Below are 19,117 nucleotides of genomic sequence, written 5' to 3' on the forward strand. Positions count from 1 at the left end.
TTTATTCAAAATAAGTGATAAGTAAATGCACAAGATTATTCAGAATAGAGGATGATGTTGAGTATAACATGTCTTCGTGAGAGTGTTTAAAAAAAAATGTCAGAGGTAATAATGACAAAATTTGAAGTTGAATGTCTGTACAATTTTTGCGCATGAAAGTTAACGTTACAACACATAGTAATATCTTAAACTGTTGCATTGTAGTGCTTATGAAGAAGAATTTTAAACATCTTTCTTAGATGTAAAACTTTAAACTCCGCCTGGGGTCCAAGTTTTTGTCCTTGGGGTCACAATGTTTACAATTTAGAATTTCCACTATATAAACTACAAGTTTTTGTGTAATTATTGGCATTTCTGGTGCATTGGTAATTGAGAAAAAGATTTTTAAAACATATTTCCTATGTATTCCTTTGTTGAACTTTATTTTTTTGGTAAAAATTGGGATATATGATGCAGTGGTTTTTGAGAAGAAGACGTTCAAACATATTTCTACATATTTCTTTGTTAAACTTTGAACCCCGCCTGGGGCCCCAGTTTTGGTCTGGGGGTCACGAATTTCACAGTTTAGAATTTACACTATGAAAACAAGTTTGTGTGTAAATATTGGCACTTCTGATGCAATGATTCTTGTGGAGAAAATTTTAAAGTCACCCACCCTATACTCAATGTTTCGCAATTACATGTATCTCCCTTTTAAAAAAAATTCAGCCCTTTGTTTTAACAATTTTAAATTCCATTCCCTTCCTATGCTTTTAACAAAGTTTAATTAAATTTTGCCTAGTGGTTTTGGAGAAGTAAAATTGTGAAGAGTTTACAGACGGACGACGGACAATGGGTGATGAGTAAAGCTCACTAGAATCGTCGGTTCAGGTGAGCTAAAATGGATTTAAAAGACCCCTTTCCGTTTTGTTATATACCAATAAACACGGATATTGGTATTTTGCGGAACGGAACGAAATGAAAGATAATTTTCTGGTGAGACCATAAATCATCATTAATTTCAATGTATTATAAAAATTAATTATTTTTTGAATGATGTTATCTCTCCAAATTCGTTTGGTATAATTTGAAATTCTTCCTGATGTAAACGTGGTTTGTAAGCTTGATTAACAGACTCAGTAATTCTCCCGTAAACTCCCATAAAAAAGAATTAATTTGTTTTCAATCGAATAAATGCTGTTCATGTTATGATATTTTTCATATTTTGAATGTTTTTAAATATTCCGTCCGTTCCGTTAAATACTAATATCCACACGGGTATTGGTATTTAGCGGAACGGAACGGAATCAGAATTTATTTCAGAAGTAAGGTACAATGTAGTGAATGAATTTTAAACCCTTTTCATGCAAATGTGCTTAGCTATTTTAAAAATTATATTTAAAACATGCCTATACATAATGTTTTTGCTAAGTTGATCAACCTTCTAGCAAGATCTACCGTCAAAATAACAAGTTATGTACTATAAATGGAATAAAAGTTGACATGTAAACAATACAAGAACACAAACGCTGAAATGATCAGCACATTCGCAAGATGGTTGAATTGAAGAAATGGTTTGTTAGCTTGCCTCGTCTATCCCAAATAATATAGAAATAAAGAAATGGCGAGTGGTTCTTATGTTATTTGTCATATTCTAAAAAGTTTAAAAGATTCCGTTTCGTTCCGTTAAATACCAATACCCACACGGGTATGTGTGGTGATAACGAACAGTGTTTAAATGCAAAGGTCAAAAGAAAATTACAAAACAGGAACACAGTGAACACGGACCTCTTAAAAAATAGAGGTAGGATCAGGTTCCATAGAGGATTGCGCATTCTTTGCTGACCGGTCACAATCAATCGATTTGGTTGAACATCATCATAACTCAGTGGTTCAAGTATATACTATACACACTTTGGGCGCTTGTTCATGGTTACTGAATTGAATTTTATACAATCATGTCGATACGTCTTATGCATGCATCATGCTATCTTTCATTATTAAGTTTCTGCTGCTTTGAGATACTATTTTAAGGTTTATTTAGCCACCTCAAACAACAAGACAAAACATACATATATTTAATACTAGTATATTGGTTTTTTATTTTGTCGAAGACAAGTGCATTTTGGTTTATATTTACATATATGATAAAATATATGCCATAAACAATCCAAAAATACATATTTTAAGTATTTACTGAGAACGATGCATTAGATTTAGTCTTGAAATAATTAATAGTTCGAAAACACAGGAGGTTTGCCTATAACTTATAACGAAACGCGTCACAAAAGGAAACTGATAAATCTTGCTAATATATTATGAGAGACTGAAATACAAATACGACTTTTACATACTAAATAGGTAATACAATAAATATCAATGTCTTCATAAATGTGAAAGATGAAAAGATACTTGGCGATTAAGTATTACTTAAACCTTTACACATTATCTGCATAGCGATGTCATGTGGGAATAAGTTAATAGCGAGCGCAGCTCGCCGGCGCGCAGCGCCGGCGCGAAGCGAGCTCTACCGGCAAGGCGTGTGTGAATAGAAAATTCGGACTATTTTCACATTCATTCAACGGATTTTTTTGGCGTCAGTAAATCGGACCAGTAATGCCTTGTTTTAATCGTCCCAGTAGTTCCCTGTAATTATGGTTTCCCGTTTCACACTCCCACGAGAACAAGATAAAGACTATGCACATGCATTGTAAATAACACAACGCCAATTTCCATTACTTTTAAGACTAACGGAGTTATCGTCCTTTCGAGTGACGTCACAATGGATTTCTTGCACATTGATCCGACAGAATTTTTCGGAGTCAGTAAATTTCGACCCACAATGCAATTCCTCAATGTCGGCCGATCTCACTAGACTGGATACCATCTCGCGAGAATCAAAGTAAAACTTTTGAGAAACAGATAAATTGTGTAATTTCCAGAACATCATGCTTTTTAAATAAACAATCAATATTTTTCGCGTAGTTTTTTCTAGTGTGTTTTCAAAGAGACAGACTACACTTGACCGACGTGAACTTTGACGTCACAATAAGGGGAAACAACTCTAAGTAGTTATTGTAAATGTGCTGAAATATAAATACCAAAATCTTCTCAAAATCTCGCAGAGCTAACGAATCGAGACATTTCTTCAGAGATAGGAAACAGCTGTAACTTGCTCTCATTTGGATAATTGCTCACATTTATTTTATTTACTGTATTTACGGTAATTTCCAGGAACGTTTTTTTGGCGTGGGGCGTGGCAACATCATTCAAAAAATCTTCACAAGCAAAAAGAAAAATAAAATTCTCAAAATCAGGAAAATTCTAATCGGGGTGAGGAATGGGGAGTGCGTGGTATGCCTTTAGCTCTTTAGCTGCTCAAAAGTGTCTTTATTTTCACTACTATATACTATATACGGTATTACATGCTACCGGGGGATCCATTTTCCTTATGTGATCAACAAATTTTTTTATACGTAAATTTGATTTCTTTTTAAACGGGGGAGGGGGGATTCTGTGATAAGTCAATTTTTATTTGTTTAAGAAAAATGTCTGCTGCAAGAAAAGAGGAAATATTATGTTAAAACATTATGTTAAAATCTTTATTATTCAACAACATTTTTTCTGAGATATTTCTATACTGGCGTGCGACCAGTATATAAACAATCTGATCAAAATCAGATTTTTGATGATCCGCTCCGACAAATTCTGATGTCGCTACACTTTGTTCAGCGACTATCAGAATTTCGGAGCGTTATTAAGATCTGATTTTAATCAGATTGGTATATTAATAAATAAAAAATCTTATGAATTATGAATAATAAAAATTTACTGGAAAATTGGTATATTTATTTTATTTTGCATTCTTCATTTACGTGTACTTTACTTCACTACTTTTATTTTTATTGATTTATCATAATTCATTTTTGATCACCTGCTGCGCTCGCCCCAACGGTCGCACCGTAAAACATATTATGTAAGCAGTGTGTCTATTCCTCAGAAATTTTCTTTAGAAAAGTTAAAACGATAGCGCATGCACATCTTTTTGATAGTTTTTCCAAGCTGAGGTGAACCACAAAAGAATATTTTTACTTTGCCTCTCTTCTCTTTAGAAATTCTATCAAAAATCTGAAGAAGAAAAATAATTCATGTATACTTATATTCAGGGCAATGTATTATGTTAAATGATATCAGTCATATTTAAAACTGATTGCATTCATGCTATTCAAGTATCGGTTTCAATCAAATAACCCGTTGTCATATCTCTACTCATAAGTTTGAAGTATCAATTAATTATAGGAGCCCAGTGTAATATACATAAATACATTCATTAAAAGCATCAATTATTGTTTGTTATCAGTTACGTAGGTAATACCTGTTCCCAGTTTGGCCGCCCCGCCTGTGTCCTCGTCTGAAGACCTGTGATCAAATCGCGATTGTCTCTCTTGTGAATCAGGTCCAGAGCGATCTGTAGACCCACCCCCTTCATATCCGTCTTATCCTGGGCTGCCGTCATGAACATGTGCATCTCTATCATCTTCTCCGTGGTTTTGATCTCGTTACACAGCTCCATTTCAATGTGATTCAGTAGCCCTAGGAACCATTCGAATGATTTCTGTTCTCGATTTATCCAGATAAAATCCACCTACAATTAAATCCATTAACAATTTTTGTAGAGATAATTAACTTATATTTATCGTCTGATGCATGCTAATTTCTTTTTTTTTTAAATCACCTTTTTCATTATAAAAAAGGATTATGTATTTAAGTCAGGAATTTGCATGTTGATATACCTTTTTCAGAGCCATAGCCTGGTCAGAGACCGGGCCATAGAAGCTGTGCTGACATCGGGGACAGGTGCTCATTGACGCTTTGTACCTGTACATGGCGCTCTGGAGTATGGACGCCATTGGCGTGACGCCTATTCCCGCTGCTATCAGAACCGCGTGCTCTGTGTCAAAGATCTCTCTGGTGGCCGTCCCATACGGTCCGTCAATGTAACACTGTATATTTAATAATCAGTATATTACAAACTTAAATGGTTTATATATATATATGAATCACAACCCTTGAGCAAGAAGTATATCATTTTAAATATCAACCTCGACTTGAACTTTCTTATTCTTCTGAGCGACCCTCTTTTCGTGCGCAAGCTGTTTCTGTGGGTAAGATAAAACTGCTAATCAACTCTAATTACACTTAGATCTCATAAATTATCTGTACTATTATTTACCAAAATTGTCAACAAAATTATATACATTTCTGCTGACTTATCAACTACGTTAAAAGAAGTACCTGACTTTTTTCTAAATATTGAGTTCCTCGTCTTCCAGACGAATGGCCAGATGCTACAATTAATAGAATGTAAGAAGATAAAACATGTTTATTAATTAATATCTAATATACACAGATCAAGTAATTGAACAATCGAGTTTCTCACCTTTAAAGTTGAGCAGTGATGGAGAGAGCGTCAATCGTCTCTTCTGTAGAACTACCTCCGGTTTACCCTCATTTATCGGGTCCAGCTCGGAGAAATATTTGTACAACTTCCTAGTCCAGTTCCCTGCCGATCGCACGTGAAGCCAAAGACTATCTAAGAAGAATCAAATTTTAAAAAGCATTACCAAATCTGTCTACACTGTGCCATTTTATGTGTTTTTTACCGTTCGTTTTTTGGTGGGTTTTTTTTTGTTGTGAGGGTTTTTTTTTCGGGGGGGGGGGGCGGTAGTTTTTTAAACGGAACATATTACTCCTACATAGAGTGTAAATAAGTTTGTTTAGATAAGCTGAAAACACAAAATGTTTTGTAAGGCAAATTATTTCGATGTAACGCCTTCCAGTGTTTTTAGTATGTAATCTATATTTGAAAAAAAAAATTGGTACAGGTCACCTTTAATTTCCGGTGCACTACTGATAGTAAACGGATGCCATTCGTGTGCAGCAATTACTGGAATCTGGATAAAAATGTAATCCCCAGGTTGGTATCTGAAGCTGTCAGGTCTTGTTATTATTAAGTGACATACCTTGAAAATAAGTCAATAATTTGTTTAAAAACGATTATCAGGCTAGCAAAGTCTACAAAATATTTGAACATGAAATTTTATTTTTAAAATATGTGTCAACATCTCTGATTTTTCTCTCCAGATTATTAAAGTAAATTATAAGAAGGTAAAAAAAAGTAGTTGTTACTTATACTGCTATTTATCAATATCCTGCATGATGTTGACAATATTAAGCAAAATAACCAACCCACAATCTAGAATGTCTTCGTTTCAATGCAATATTCATTTTTGACTTTTTATTAATGTATGTTTAATATTAAAAACTGTCAATACGTTTTACCTTTTTTACTTACATAAAGTATCTGGAAACATTATTTTAGCTTTTGTTTTTGCGCTTCTTTGGCAAAAAAGGTTTCAGCTTAAACTTTTGTAACTTTACCTTCTTATTTTGTGTTAAATGAGAGTCTTGGTCAATTCTTATATTTCATTATTTCTATCATAATAGGGTAAACTAACCCCTGACGGCAGAAGGTTGACTTCCGATATGTGCGTGCCACCGTATTTCGCTTTCTTAAACAGCTTGGACCTTGATATCTTCTCTACAACAAATATCAGGCCGGGTCCAATAAAGAACATCCAGAATATTGGTCCGTGAAGAATAAGGAGGATCCAAAAGGGTATATACAGCATGTGTGTCCAATAAAAGACCTAGTATGTATAACAAATGTGTCCAATAAACGATCTAGTATATACAACAAATGTGTCCAATGTAAGACTTAGTACATTGTATATATTACAAATGTGTCCAATAAAAAACCTAGTATGCATAACAAATGTGTCCAATAAACGATCTAGTATAAACAACAAATGTGTCCAATGTAAGACTTATTCTACTACAGTTATTGCCGAGATCAAAGAGATGCCGCGGACATTATTCTCCAATATACCACGAACGTCATCAGTAAATTATCAGATGAGAAATACCTATTTGTCTCGCATTAATCATGGAAGTACAACTTCAAACCGTAAAAAGTTTTAAAACCATGTCAATTGCACGTGTTAGTTCCAGTCAAAACAATGTGTATTGCCTCAAATTTTTATTTTAAGCGATCAATTCGGCTGTTCCTAAGACCTCCCTAGCACATTTTCTCACTGCGTGTTTTTACATAAAATATATAACGTGTAGTAGTAATAATCGTATTAAATTGCCATTAAAATATAAGGAATGTGATTCAAATATATTTTATAAATAAATGAAGAGAATTAAAATCCTAAGAAAAGTCTGTCGTCTGCATGTGATTCCTTTGGTCGATACACATGTAAACATTAATAACAAAACCATTGGGGTTACACGGAACAGCCGTCAAAATGACCTAGATCGTCTCTCTATAGGAGAAACGATTTGTAGAAATACTGGGCTGTTAGTAGAATAGAAATAAAGTTCTTGTTTTCGTGAATGTTGCAGGATAACCTCCTCGGTCTAGAAATGTTGTTTGAAATATAAAAGCCTCGGCTAGCGCCTCGGCTTTTATATTTCAAAACAACATTTCTCGACCTCGGAGGTTATTCTGCAACATTCACGAAAACTCGTTCTTTATTTCTTAAGTATATATTACAAATGTGTCCATTAAAAAACCTAGTATGTATAACAAATGTGTTCAATTAAAGATATAATATATACAACAAATGTGTTCAAAAAAATACTTAGTTTATATAGCAAATGTGTCCAATAAAAGACCTAGTATTTACAACAATTGTGTCCATTATAAGTCTTAATATATACAGCAAATGTATCCAATAGAAGACCTAGTATATATACCATATGTGTCCAATATAAGACTTAGTAGATACAGCATGTGTATCCAACAAAAATCTAGTATACAAAACATGAGTCCAATAAAGGACTTGAAATATTTAAAACCTATAATTCTAATACAGTTATAGAATAAGGAGGTGTACAACATATGTACTCAATAAAATACTTAGAACTTTTTAAAACGTATAATGTACAATAGAAAAAATTGTCTGTAATAAAATGAGCAGAAGGGCAACAGTTTTATATTTGTAAGACTTGCTACATGTGTTAATTGTACGTCAAGAAATATGCCACTTTTACTAAGGAATAAGAAGCTTAAACTTTGAACTTTAAACTAGGAAAGAAATATGAAATTAATCCACTTTAGATTAATAACTCAATGTAAGTACTTTCAATAAATTATATTTTAGATTCTAAGGTACCCCACTCCTCAATGTTCTTGTATCAAGAATTTCTTAAGAATCTATAGACAAGACATACTTAAAAAATACTACGATAATGAGGGGTCAGTGTTCATCCCTCTGATTTATGTACAATTCAGTTTGACCTTTTTGTACCTAAAATGCAATTTCAGCCTAATTAGGATTTGTTGTCAGTATTTTTGATTAAGCAAACTTATTTCTTCAAATATTGTTTTTAATTATGCACAATGGTTACACCGAATAGAGGAATTACAAAAAAAATGTACAAGGCTGCATATATATATTTGTGTGACCTTTTTGCACTTCAAATAGACAATTTTGTATTATAGCTACAGTTTGAGTTGAAATGAAAACTATTTGAATATCAAGAATTTTATCAGATTAATTCATTTTGCCTAGATATGTATTCTATATTATTTTGACATAATAAAACATTTAGGGGTCAGTGATGTCAAATTTTAGATAAATATCTTCTTAAAGTTTAGATTTAACAATTAAGACATTTTCTATATATTTGCATGTTTTTCTATCACTCTATCAAGATTTGATTTTGTACATGACATACAGAACCTATAGAATGTGTTACAAACATATCAAATGTTAAAAATGTGAATAATGAATAAAGTATAATAATAAGAATAGTTTATTGCAAATTCATAATATGGCTTGTTTCTGTCATTTCGTCTAAAAAGAAACCTTCCGCACGAAAAAATAGTTTCCCCAAAACTTGTCTGTTAATTCAAATGGATTTTCTCTATGAATGTTGGTTAATTATGAAAGAATGATCTTTTTGTGACGATAAAAGAAATGAAATCATTCAAAATTCATCTATAATGATCATCTGCGCAATAAAATCAAAACGTGAGGAGTAAGATACCTGAAAAGTAACATTTTTGTAAAGATTGTTTTCAATCAAATATATGTACAGGTGCATACAGAAGAGACAGAATCGATCGAATGCTAGCGCTTGCTTCAATATCTTTTTTTAAAGATCAACTTGTTGGTATACTTTTAAGTCGATCAAGATTGCTTTATACTAATTAAATTGTCTTAATGAAGTTGAATACCTTATAAATTCGGATCACAGTTGATATATTTTGATATGTAAATCAATCATAAGTATTTCATTGTGATTTTCTGCTATCATAATACATTCGTTATGTTAGTGATAAACACAAAAACGAAAATATGTCTTCGTTTATTTAAATCTACCAGAAACATGAAGCGGTATATTTTGCATTACCAACAACATACATTAAATAGCGACTGATATTGTTATTATTTTTGTACATAACAATTGCGTGTTCCTGCGTGCAATGACCCGTTGGGTCATGTACGACTTACCTCAAAGTACCCCCCTCTCCTCACAAAGGGAAGGGAGCAGATAAACATTGTGATCAGTATAAGGAGGATGGGCCATCCTGTGATGTAGGCGGACGCACCCACCCATCCAATTCCTGCCTTGGTCGTGAACAAAATATCCACTGACGTCAGGTTGCTTTGTGGCATCGAATGCTCTATGTAAACTATAGAAACCGTTTTCCTCGATACAATTTTCGTTCATCGTTATACATGTTTTTATATTACATGGGTTGCGGTTGGTTACTTCAAATGTGATTAAATATATGATTGGTTTATCACAGTTATGATAATAAGCTTATAAATCAATTTCAGGTAATCCAAGACAAGGAGTTTTAAACCAATTAACAGAAAAATTGAGAACTTTTTTACGTACGAGCATTCCCAATATGAGCAACACTGTGGAGAATTGCATAGAAAAGAATCAATCTCCCAACCAGTTTGTGGAAATCAATATGCTGGTCCAAGGGGAGGTAATTTGCCAGGAATGTGGCACGTAGGTAGGTGATGCAATTCCGAAGAAGAAATACGAGTATGAAGGAACAGTTGAAATTAAGATTCATTCCCCCGACACGAGCAACTAAAGATAAAACAGACAATAAATGATGCTAAATGTTACAAGGAACCAATTTGAATAATTCATAACACAAACTTGTTGATATTTAGAGTCATTGACTCCTGGCCTTTTATGGGCATACTACCCAAAACAATGGTACTTGCCTATCACAAATCCGTTAGAGTCCCTGTATCTGTAGACTGTGTATACAGTCAGTATGATGTTGATTGTAATGTACAAAGCTAGAAACAACACCTTCCGTAAATTGTTGACGATGTATTTCAACGTGAATGATTTCGTCCATCTCATTCTGAACCCTTTACTGTCTCCGGGCGGTTTCAACCAGTTGGCAGCACTAACATAAGACGATCAAACATAATATACAGCATAAAAAATGATAATGTATGATATAATTATTCTGTGCATTAAATGATTTTAATGTTAACACGCCTCTGTCTACTTTCGTAGTATGTGTAAACAGAGTTGTATTAAACATCTTGTGAGCATTAGTTATGGGTAGCTTCGTGTTTCTACATATGTACCTGAGGGTGAGGTTTTCCATGACTCCTGGATGCTGTTCGATTTGTGCTTTGAGTTCCTGGAATGTGATGATTCCATTGTTGTCGTTGTCCGCGGCAATAAACAAAACTTCTGTCAGTTTGTTCAGGTCGTTCTCTCCGAATGACAGGGAACTTTCTTCCATACAAGACTGGAGAACTATTTTCAATTCATTCCGATCAATGGCGTCAGAACCTACGTATTAACTAATTTATCTAGTTAATCATTTTATGGACAAGGTGTTAATATAAGAATCAGTTATTATTCATCAATCGTTAACAAAAAAGTTGCAAAGTCATAAATATAATGTACTAGTAATTAAATTAAGTGGTAACCTAAAATAATGATGCGAACAGACGAGTTTTTCTAATGTTGCAAATACAATACATGTATTGTATTTTCATACGAACCATCAATATCATAAACGTTGAACAGGAACTTAAGTTTCTGCGCAGGTGTGCCTTTTGTTAACATCCGGAGACCATCGATTAGTTCGCTGCATTCAATACTTCCACTTTTGTCCGTGTCAAATAGCGAAAAGAAACGCTCGGCAAAAAAGGACTAAAACAAAAGTAAACATGTAAATAAATGCAGGGAAATCATTTTGGTATATTCCTTATTAAACGCTAAATATTGGTATCCATGCAAAATCACAAGAAGTACATTTGGTGGATTTTAACTTTCCATTTATTTTTCGGACAGATATTAACTTAACGAAACTATGATAAAAGCTTGGCTTTCGCCATTTATATTCTTGCAATTTGATGTTAAAGTAATGAATCGCAGAATTAAGTACTCGAGTGAAATAAGGAATCTTCAGTTGTGAATTCCTTTAAAGTGATAGGGTCATTTCCCCAATGAACATGTAGCAATCTTCCATATAACATATAATCTAATTCAATTGAAACTTTCTTTATATAGAAATTGTTTTATCCATTGACAAAGTTTGTTCGATAATTACGAGTCTAGTTATCTCCTTAAAGCCCCTTTCACAATTGGCACACAACCACTTTACACCACTTTGCGATCGAAATTTTTTAGCTTCGCCCGAGCTCTCGCATACGTTGCACGAGCCCTCGCTTACGTTGCACGAGCTCTCGCATTCGTTGCATACGTTTTACTGGTCGCATCAAGTCTCCTCTGAATAGTGGACATGCACACTATTCAGATGGACCGAACGCGATCCAAATTATCGCAGTGCAACGCACGAATATTAGTACGAACGTTTTACAACGTTTTGTGTACTCGTAAGAGTGTTACACGATTTTTTAAAGATCGTAAGATAAATTGCTGGTGTTTATGCGTCTGTTTTGCGACCGTGAGACTGTTGCTCAACGTGTCTCATGTAATCTTGCAACGTTTTACTATCATTGCACGAATTATCAGCCTCAATATGCCATGCTTTGCTACTAGTATATATACACCCTGTTTCATATATTCTCTGTTTAAGAACAAAATTTACAATATACATTTTTTGCATGATGGTGAGGGAAATACATGTATTATTTCCTCAAGAAAAATTATATTTCCCGATCGCGAGGGCTTCGTTCAAAAAATTGTGTTTTCTGGAGAATAAATCTTCATATTACCTGAACATTAATGCAATAAACGTTTTATTATACCAAGCAATATATGATTAAACAAAATACGTTGATTTCTAATAATGTTTGACTTTTCAACAGTCGCAACATTAACGTCGTGATTGTTTGATTTTCCATGTAACTGTCTCGCTTTTCTTTCATAAATCATAGTTAAGTTGGTTCTGAGATTTAAAGAGAATCATAATGATCAAATATTTTTGATTTGATTATATTTGTCTATATATCGTATGCTCATATCGGCTTTCTCATTCTTATGACATCGCCCTGTCACGTGACTTTCTAGGCCAATCAGATATAATAGAATAATCATATTGAAGTATAGGGTCTAATAATAAATGCTGCTGCAAATCTGTATTTTTCTCGCTTTCAACTATGTCTACTGAATATGGGCGGTGTATATACCCCCTCTGACTCGCACGACCATTCATACCATGGAACGCATAATCGCACGTCCAATCACATTGGCGCACGTTCATTCTCCGATCACCTAGTCTCTCGCGCGTTCCTATCTTATTATCTTTCAACAGTTGCTTCCATTGTACACCAGTCGCATATAGACGCAAGATATATCGCAAGATTCAATGCGTTTACATCGCACAACGCTCGCTTACATCGTGCGAAATTCGTACGAATACTTTTTTCATATGCGATTATTTCGGCAACAATTAACGATTCATATCTAATTTTTTTCGGTCGCACGAATATTTGGTCGCCTCTGCTCGTGCGCCAATTGTGAAAGGGCTTAATGTATAACATATGATGATAAATCTGCTTCAAGAATTAAGGAGAGTTTGATCTTTTGATTTTGTTCTTCTAAATTGTTGTTGGGTCTTGATTTTCTTAGAAAGCAGTAAACCTTTTTCACGCCTAAAGCACTCTTGAAATCTTCTAACTCTATGAGTCCCTTGCTTCCAGCGATCTTCTTAAACTGAATCTCCATCCAGGCCAGCCATTTGGTGTCTTCGTCGCTTCAAAATGTTAAAGGGGCGTGGTCACGATTTTGGTCAACTTTTACTTTTCTATTTTTATTGTTCATACTGTTTAAGCAATTCTAATGATCAACCGAAACCTTGAACAGCGGCGTACAAGGCGCCAGATATACGACATTTGGATCAATAAAAAAGAATTTTATCAGATGTTGCAAAAAAAAGAACTTTATCAAATGTTGCTAAAATATTCATTTCTGCTTGTATACATTGTTTATACAATTACTTTAAAGATGATTGTCAATAACGTGCTTTCAACCTGTAATCACAAGAGATATAGGTTTCCAAATTGAACCATACGACGTTTTATGCTTAAATATTAGCCAATTATTTGATAAATTGCAAATTTTTGGTAGAATGGGTCTTGACTCCATCCTTCAAGTACTTTTATTAAGTTTTCATTTTATTATTGAATTATATAAGTGGTGTCTAGACCCATAATAGGCCAAAATTCATTGTTTTCACAAAAAACTTGAAACTTTATTCATAATTGTCAACATATTTCAAAGAGTAGCTCATCGTGAGAGACGGGGGGCTGTATATAGTACCTCTTGGTTGAGATGGTGTTCGAATCAAAGTGGGCGTGTTTTCTTTAAAATTACTGCGCTTTGCTTCCTTTAAGGTAAAACATTTTTTCCAATTTTTATAAATAGAATTTCTTTGAAAAATATTTACAACCCTTCAGATAGCAATAAAGATATATACAATGTGCTTGCTAAGTTCAAATAATGTCAAATAAACAAAAGCGCTAGTCCAGTCAGGGATTGTTTGAGATCACATTGTAATGTTAATGTTAATAAGCGTAAATAAAACAAAGGAGAAAAGAACTGTATGTTTGTTAATGGTAGTGCATCAATAAATACTAGTAGTTCCAAGCCAATATCACAATCATTTAAGGTTTAAAACTGGAGTTTTTACTTCAACATTCAAAACGTAAACAAAAATATGACATAAGCTTTGTTTACATGAAAAAGAACTGTGAGCTCTGTACCTCTCTTTTAACGACAACTGACAAAGTTTTCGTTGACTATTAGAAATGCCTTACTGAAGCATTGTACATGTAAACATAAAAAACGGAAAAATACGTTCTGACCAAAATTGTGACTATGTCTCTTTTTACACTAACATATTTTTGTTTCGAATCCACTTTCTACATTTAAAATTAACTCTTTTTGACGTTAGATATGTTAAAGCAAATATTGGTAATATTTGTTACAAAGTTGATTAATACACGTCAGATATATGAATATATGCCAATAACAAGTGCATTTCGTGAATACGCGTGCTTACAGGGATTCTTTTTATTCTACTGAGTGTGTTTCCTTAACAACTGTAATTTAATATAACTCATGATAATTGATAACAAGTAGGTGTCTACTTACCTTATCTCAGTTGGAGCGTTAAAAAAATCGTAAAAAGAAGTCCTGGTCAAAAAAAAAATTAAGAAATATATATATTCAACAAATTTTTGACAGAAACCAAATAAAGTAAACAATCATAAAATACGTATAATAACGGAGACACAATTTATTATTATTTATTTATCTATTTTTATTTTTTTTTTTTGTTGCAGTTTCACAAACATCAATTACACATGTAATCAAAGCGTCTGTTTTAAAAAAAAAATCTCATACAGTATACATAAACAATAATAATTTGATCGGTAATCTATAAGTACTAGAGGTTTGTTTAAGAGTAAATAATGGAATATATTTAGTGAAATATTCAATACTGTATTTAATAATGTGGGTAATTTTGTTGATACATGTATGTTGTGTTGTGATTCCAAATTAAAGTACATATATTGTAAAATCCTTGTTTAACGCGACTACAAAATTCCGCGATTTTCCGTTTTGTATCAAATCCCGAGAATATAAAAATGCAAACACGAATCTTTCATACTAATTTCCTATAGTTTTCAACTATTAGAAAATATATGCGAGATTTAAAATTCGGCGAGTGGGCTTCTTGCAATTTTATGCGGATTTTAATTCCTCGCGTTTAATTAGGAATCTATAATAATTTTTTTTCTTTGATGACTAAAAGAATGATACAAAAAAAGTCGGTTATGTCCGTAAACTGTAGCAAAAATAGCAACAAGCGGAAAAAACCTGCATCATGGTTTATAACAGTTTTTGTTTTGTTTGAGACAAGGAGAAACACTAGTGATACCATTCCATTAAAAACTTTTACAAAAAATTTTCTTGATAAGTAAATAGAAAAATAAAACATAACTTACTGGGTTGCTGAAGTTTTAAAATCCATTCTGGTAACAGTCTTTTCATTTTCAAAGTGACACTGACTATTGGATGCCCTCCCGGGAATCGGAAGTCTGCCCACTCCCTCGAACTCTATTGTGACGTCATCTGTATCAGTGCTAGTTTTATCGTCGTATGCGAGATTGACAAAGTCATCTTGACAGGTTTGCGTTGTGTAATTGGCAACCGGCATAATATGTGACCAATGTAACTTTTAAAAAGTAAATTGCTCATTATTTTTTAATATTATTAAAACTGGTCAAAAAAGCCTATTTATCATTTCGGGTCGTTACATGGTGATTTCACATCATTCTAACGTAATGAATAAACACAATCTGACTGCAGACATGAGTATCATTTAAACGGTTGATTATGAGTTTTATAGATACGAGATCCTCTGAAAAGTATACTATTACTATTTTTGGTATCAGACAAGCTTATCTTTTCAAAAGATTGGTGAGCTAGCACTGTAGCCATCATAAAACACAGAAGATGATTTCTAAAATATTGGTTTATATTTCTGAACCGACTAATTAAATAAGAAGGCACAGTGGTGTACTGGAATTGTGTTGGAGTGGTGTATCAATTTAGAATTATGAATCTAGAGTGGGCTTCACATCGACAATGCCATAGCCCATTGACTGTGCCTTAATCATCATGTATCTACTGTAATTTTCAATTATCAAGAACCATTGGTACTGTTTTGTAGCAACCGTATCTTCTCTAGTCTTTCCGGCAAGCTCCGAAAACATATCCGAAGTTTATTTCCGAGCTTGAAGAAATATTTAAGATAAAGCTAGCTATTTATCATAATATTGAAAATAACTTTGCATTATAAGACATAAGCTTCAGTTACTTTTGACATTAACAATAAAACACAAAATTTCATAGGAAGATGATAAAACGAAATTCAAATGGTACGGTTTACCTGTAGTAGTACAGTATTACCAGAATCCCCTACTATGGAGTCCAGCATTCGTATTCCAATGAAAAAAAACTAACGTAGATGCTAGCGCTCTAGAGCTCTTGCAAACATCAATAAGAAAATAGAAGCATTTAGTAGTCCCTTTTGCGTTTATGACAATCGATAATTTCTAATTGACAATATCTGATTTTTTCTGAATCAGTCAATCATTGACCAAGGATGGGGAGAGCTTCCAAAGTCCAAACTAGTATCTCTTTTATAACTAAATTGTTTCTAGATGATTCTTAAAAAGACAAAATTAACTTACTCGTAGGGAGAGTCACTGCTTCCGAAGGTGGATGACTGGTTAAATGATTACTACCGATAACAGAGGTCGAGATGACAGCCAGGCCTTGTATACAATAGAATTGATGTTGCTGAAAGTCCCCTCACCTTTGAAATTTGTACTTGATGTAAACCCATAAAATATTGCATAAATTATTCATAAAACTTTTTTATTCGAAAAATCGCAAATAAAAGTATGATAAAAAGGGTAATTTTGCGTCATGGATTTATATACTAATAATATTTTCGTAGATAAACAAGAATCTTTTTTTTCACAAATTGTACGAAAGTTTTTTCTCCTATTTATATTCCAAAACCATGAATTCAAAAGTTATATGACTACATTACAGTACACAAAAAATCACTTTCTGTTCATTACATTGTTTAAAAAAATATTTTAATAGAGAGAACTATCATAAGTAAAAGCTTAGGTATGTCTATATGACATTGGGCCGACGGCCGATGTGACCGGTCAACAGAGGATGCTCACTCCTCCTAGGCACCTGATCCTACCTCTATCTTTTTAAAGGTCCTTGTTGCTCTGCTTTGAATTTGTATTTCGTTTTATGGATTTTTGTGATGGTTGACAGTTTGTTATTGTCGTTTTTTCATTACAATAGGAAAATTTGGGACCAACGTATGCAATTCATTCAATTGTTGTAAAACTGACATTTTACCCGATCATTCAATCATTGCGTGGATTTCAGTAACAAAATTGAAAACATAAAGTCCTCCAAAGTGATGATGTTTTGTTACATCAAAGTTTATGTTTAGAATTCCTTCATTACAGTGTTAGTTCGAACACTTTGACTACCTTGTACGTCAAATGCTTTTTCAGTCTCATTTCTAATACTTGAAAAAAAACTTCGTATTATATATCTTATTTGCTAACATGATGTATTACCACAACGTTACTGTTGAGGAATATTATTTACCTTTTTTGAACGTCCAGGAGAGTATTGTCATTAGATTTGCGTAGATTTATCTAATCATACCATGTCTGATGACTTTGGGATATATTTTGCATTTTTTCTAAAGACTAAAATACCAAAAGCTTTCCTAAAAATCCTAAGGCATGTCTTTCACAGATATACTTGCATGCTTCAGTGTTTTGTAGTTACTACCTGTCATCTGTGATACAGAGTAAATTATACTTGTGTTAACAAAGATTTTTCAGAGTTGAAAACATATTGTTTATATATAAAAGTATATTTCTAAAGGCACGTAGTTCACATTTTCTTTAGTTGATTAACACTTTAATTAATTCTAAACGTATTAAATTCATCTGACAGAAATTCAATGACATATACTGCATTGACGGTTTACAGTTGAATCTCCCTATATCTTTTTAAAAATCAGTGTTACGCGATTGTGCTGCTTTAAACGTCTTTTAATGAAAGAACCATAAAAACAACGCTATTGTCAAGTAAGCTCATCATATTCGCCATTTATATGAAGCATGACGTAGTAAAATGTACGACAAAAGTTCATTCTTTTGTCACACCCTATTAACCAAATTATTAATCCTTATTATAAAATATTATCTTTCAAAAACGTCTAAGCTAAGAACAGAAAAGTGACCGCTTAAGTGCTGTGTTAAACATTTGCCATGCGTTACGAATTAAGCAAAGGCCACCACCATTATATTAGAATAAGACGTAGGACAATCAAGCAAACATTTCTAATATAGTAAACAAAACTCTCGAATAAAACGATACCTAATGGGAACAATTTAATTAACATGAGCATATAGCATGTTAATTAACATTAGTATGAAGCATGTTAATTAACATTAGTATATAACCAACATGTAAATTAACATAAGCATATATTTGCATATCCATTGTTCTTTCCCACTGTAAGTCCATACGGAGGAACTGCAATTATTTTTCTATAATTGCAATTGCTCTGTCTGTATTCTATGACGTCATAAAGGTGTGACGTCATATACTTTTCCACGACGTTATCGATTTAAACCACTAACGTATACGATATATCATGTGTTTTTCTCACTCCATAAAATTGATGTATTTAATGAAAACATGTCTTATAATAACAATGTCGTAATATATCATTGATTCTCTTAACAAATCTATGTGAATTAAAAAGATACATGTTTATTTTTTATGCAATAGCTAAATGTCAAGGTCTAGGCTAATACAAGGTATTTTCGAGTGGTAAAATGCAACTATACGTAATAAACAACGATAATTTACTGAACATTGCGTTATAAATAGCAATTGCTCTGCTGGCATATTTTCCATGGAATATATGCCAACATAGCAATTGCTATTTATAACGCCATGTTCACTAAATAACGTTGTTTATACT

General features: G+C 33.0%; 1 protein-coding gene and 1 long non-coding RNA gene across 2 annotated transcripts; one reads left to right on the plus strand and one right to left on the minus strand.

Annotated features, from left to right (window-relative positions):
- Positions 1-3,722: 3,722 nt before the first annotated feature.
- LOC136274301 (NADPH oxidase 5-like) lies at positions 3,723-13,258 on the minus strand. The gene is made up of 13 exons (XM_066080751.1): positions 13,150-13,258; positions 11,103-11,253; positions 10,677-10,887; positions 10,299-10,489; positions 9,955-10,158; positions 9,564-9,745; positions 6,498-6,689; positions 5,870-6,002; positions 5,420-5,572; positions 5,275-5,327; positions 5,082-5,138; positions 4,773-4,982; positions 3,723-4,624 (listed from the first exon to the last, which is right to left on the minus strand). Exons 1-13 carry the CDS (start codon positions 13,231-13,233, stop codon positions 4,340-4,342), a joined length of 2,106 nt encoding a protein of 701 aa, XP_065936823.1. The 5' UTR covers positions 13,234-13,258; the 3' UTR covers positions 3,723-4,339.
- Positions 5,737-10,512, plus strand: LOC136274302 (uncharacterized). Its single transcript, XR_010712572.1, has 3 exons — positions 5,737-5,956; positions 6,487-6,658; positions 9,894-10,512. It is a non-coding gene; the product is annotated as an uncharacterized lncRNA (long non-coding RNA).
- Positions 13,259-19,117: the final 5,859 nt, after the last annotated feature.

This window comes from Magallana gigas, chromosome 4 (genome assembly GCF_963853765.1).
Source record: "Magallana gigas chromosome 4, xbMagGiga1.1, whole genome shotgun sequence".
NCBI classification, from domain to species: Eukaryota; Metazoa; Mollusca; class Bivalvia; order Ostreida; family Ostreidae; genus Magallana; species Magallana gigas.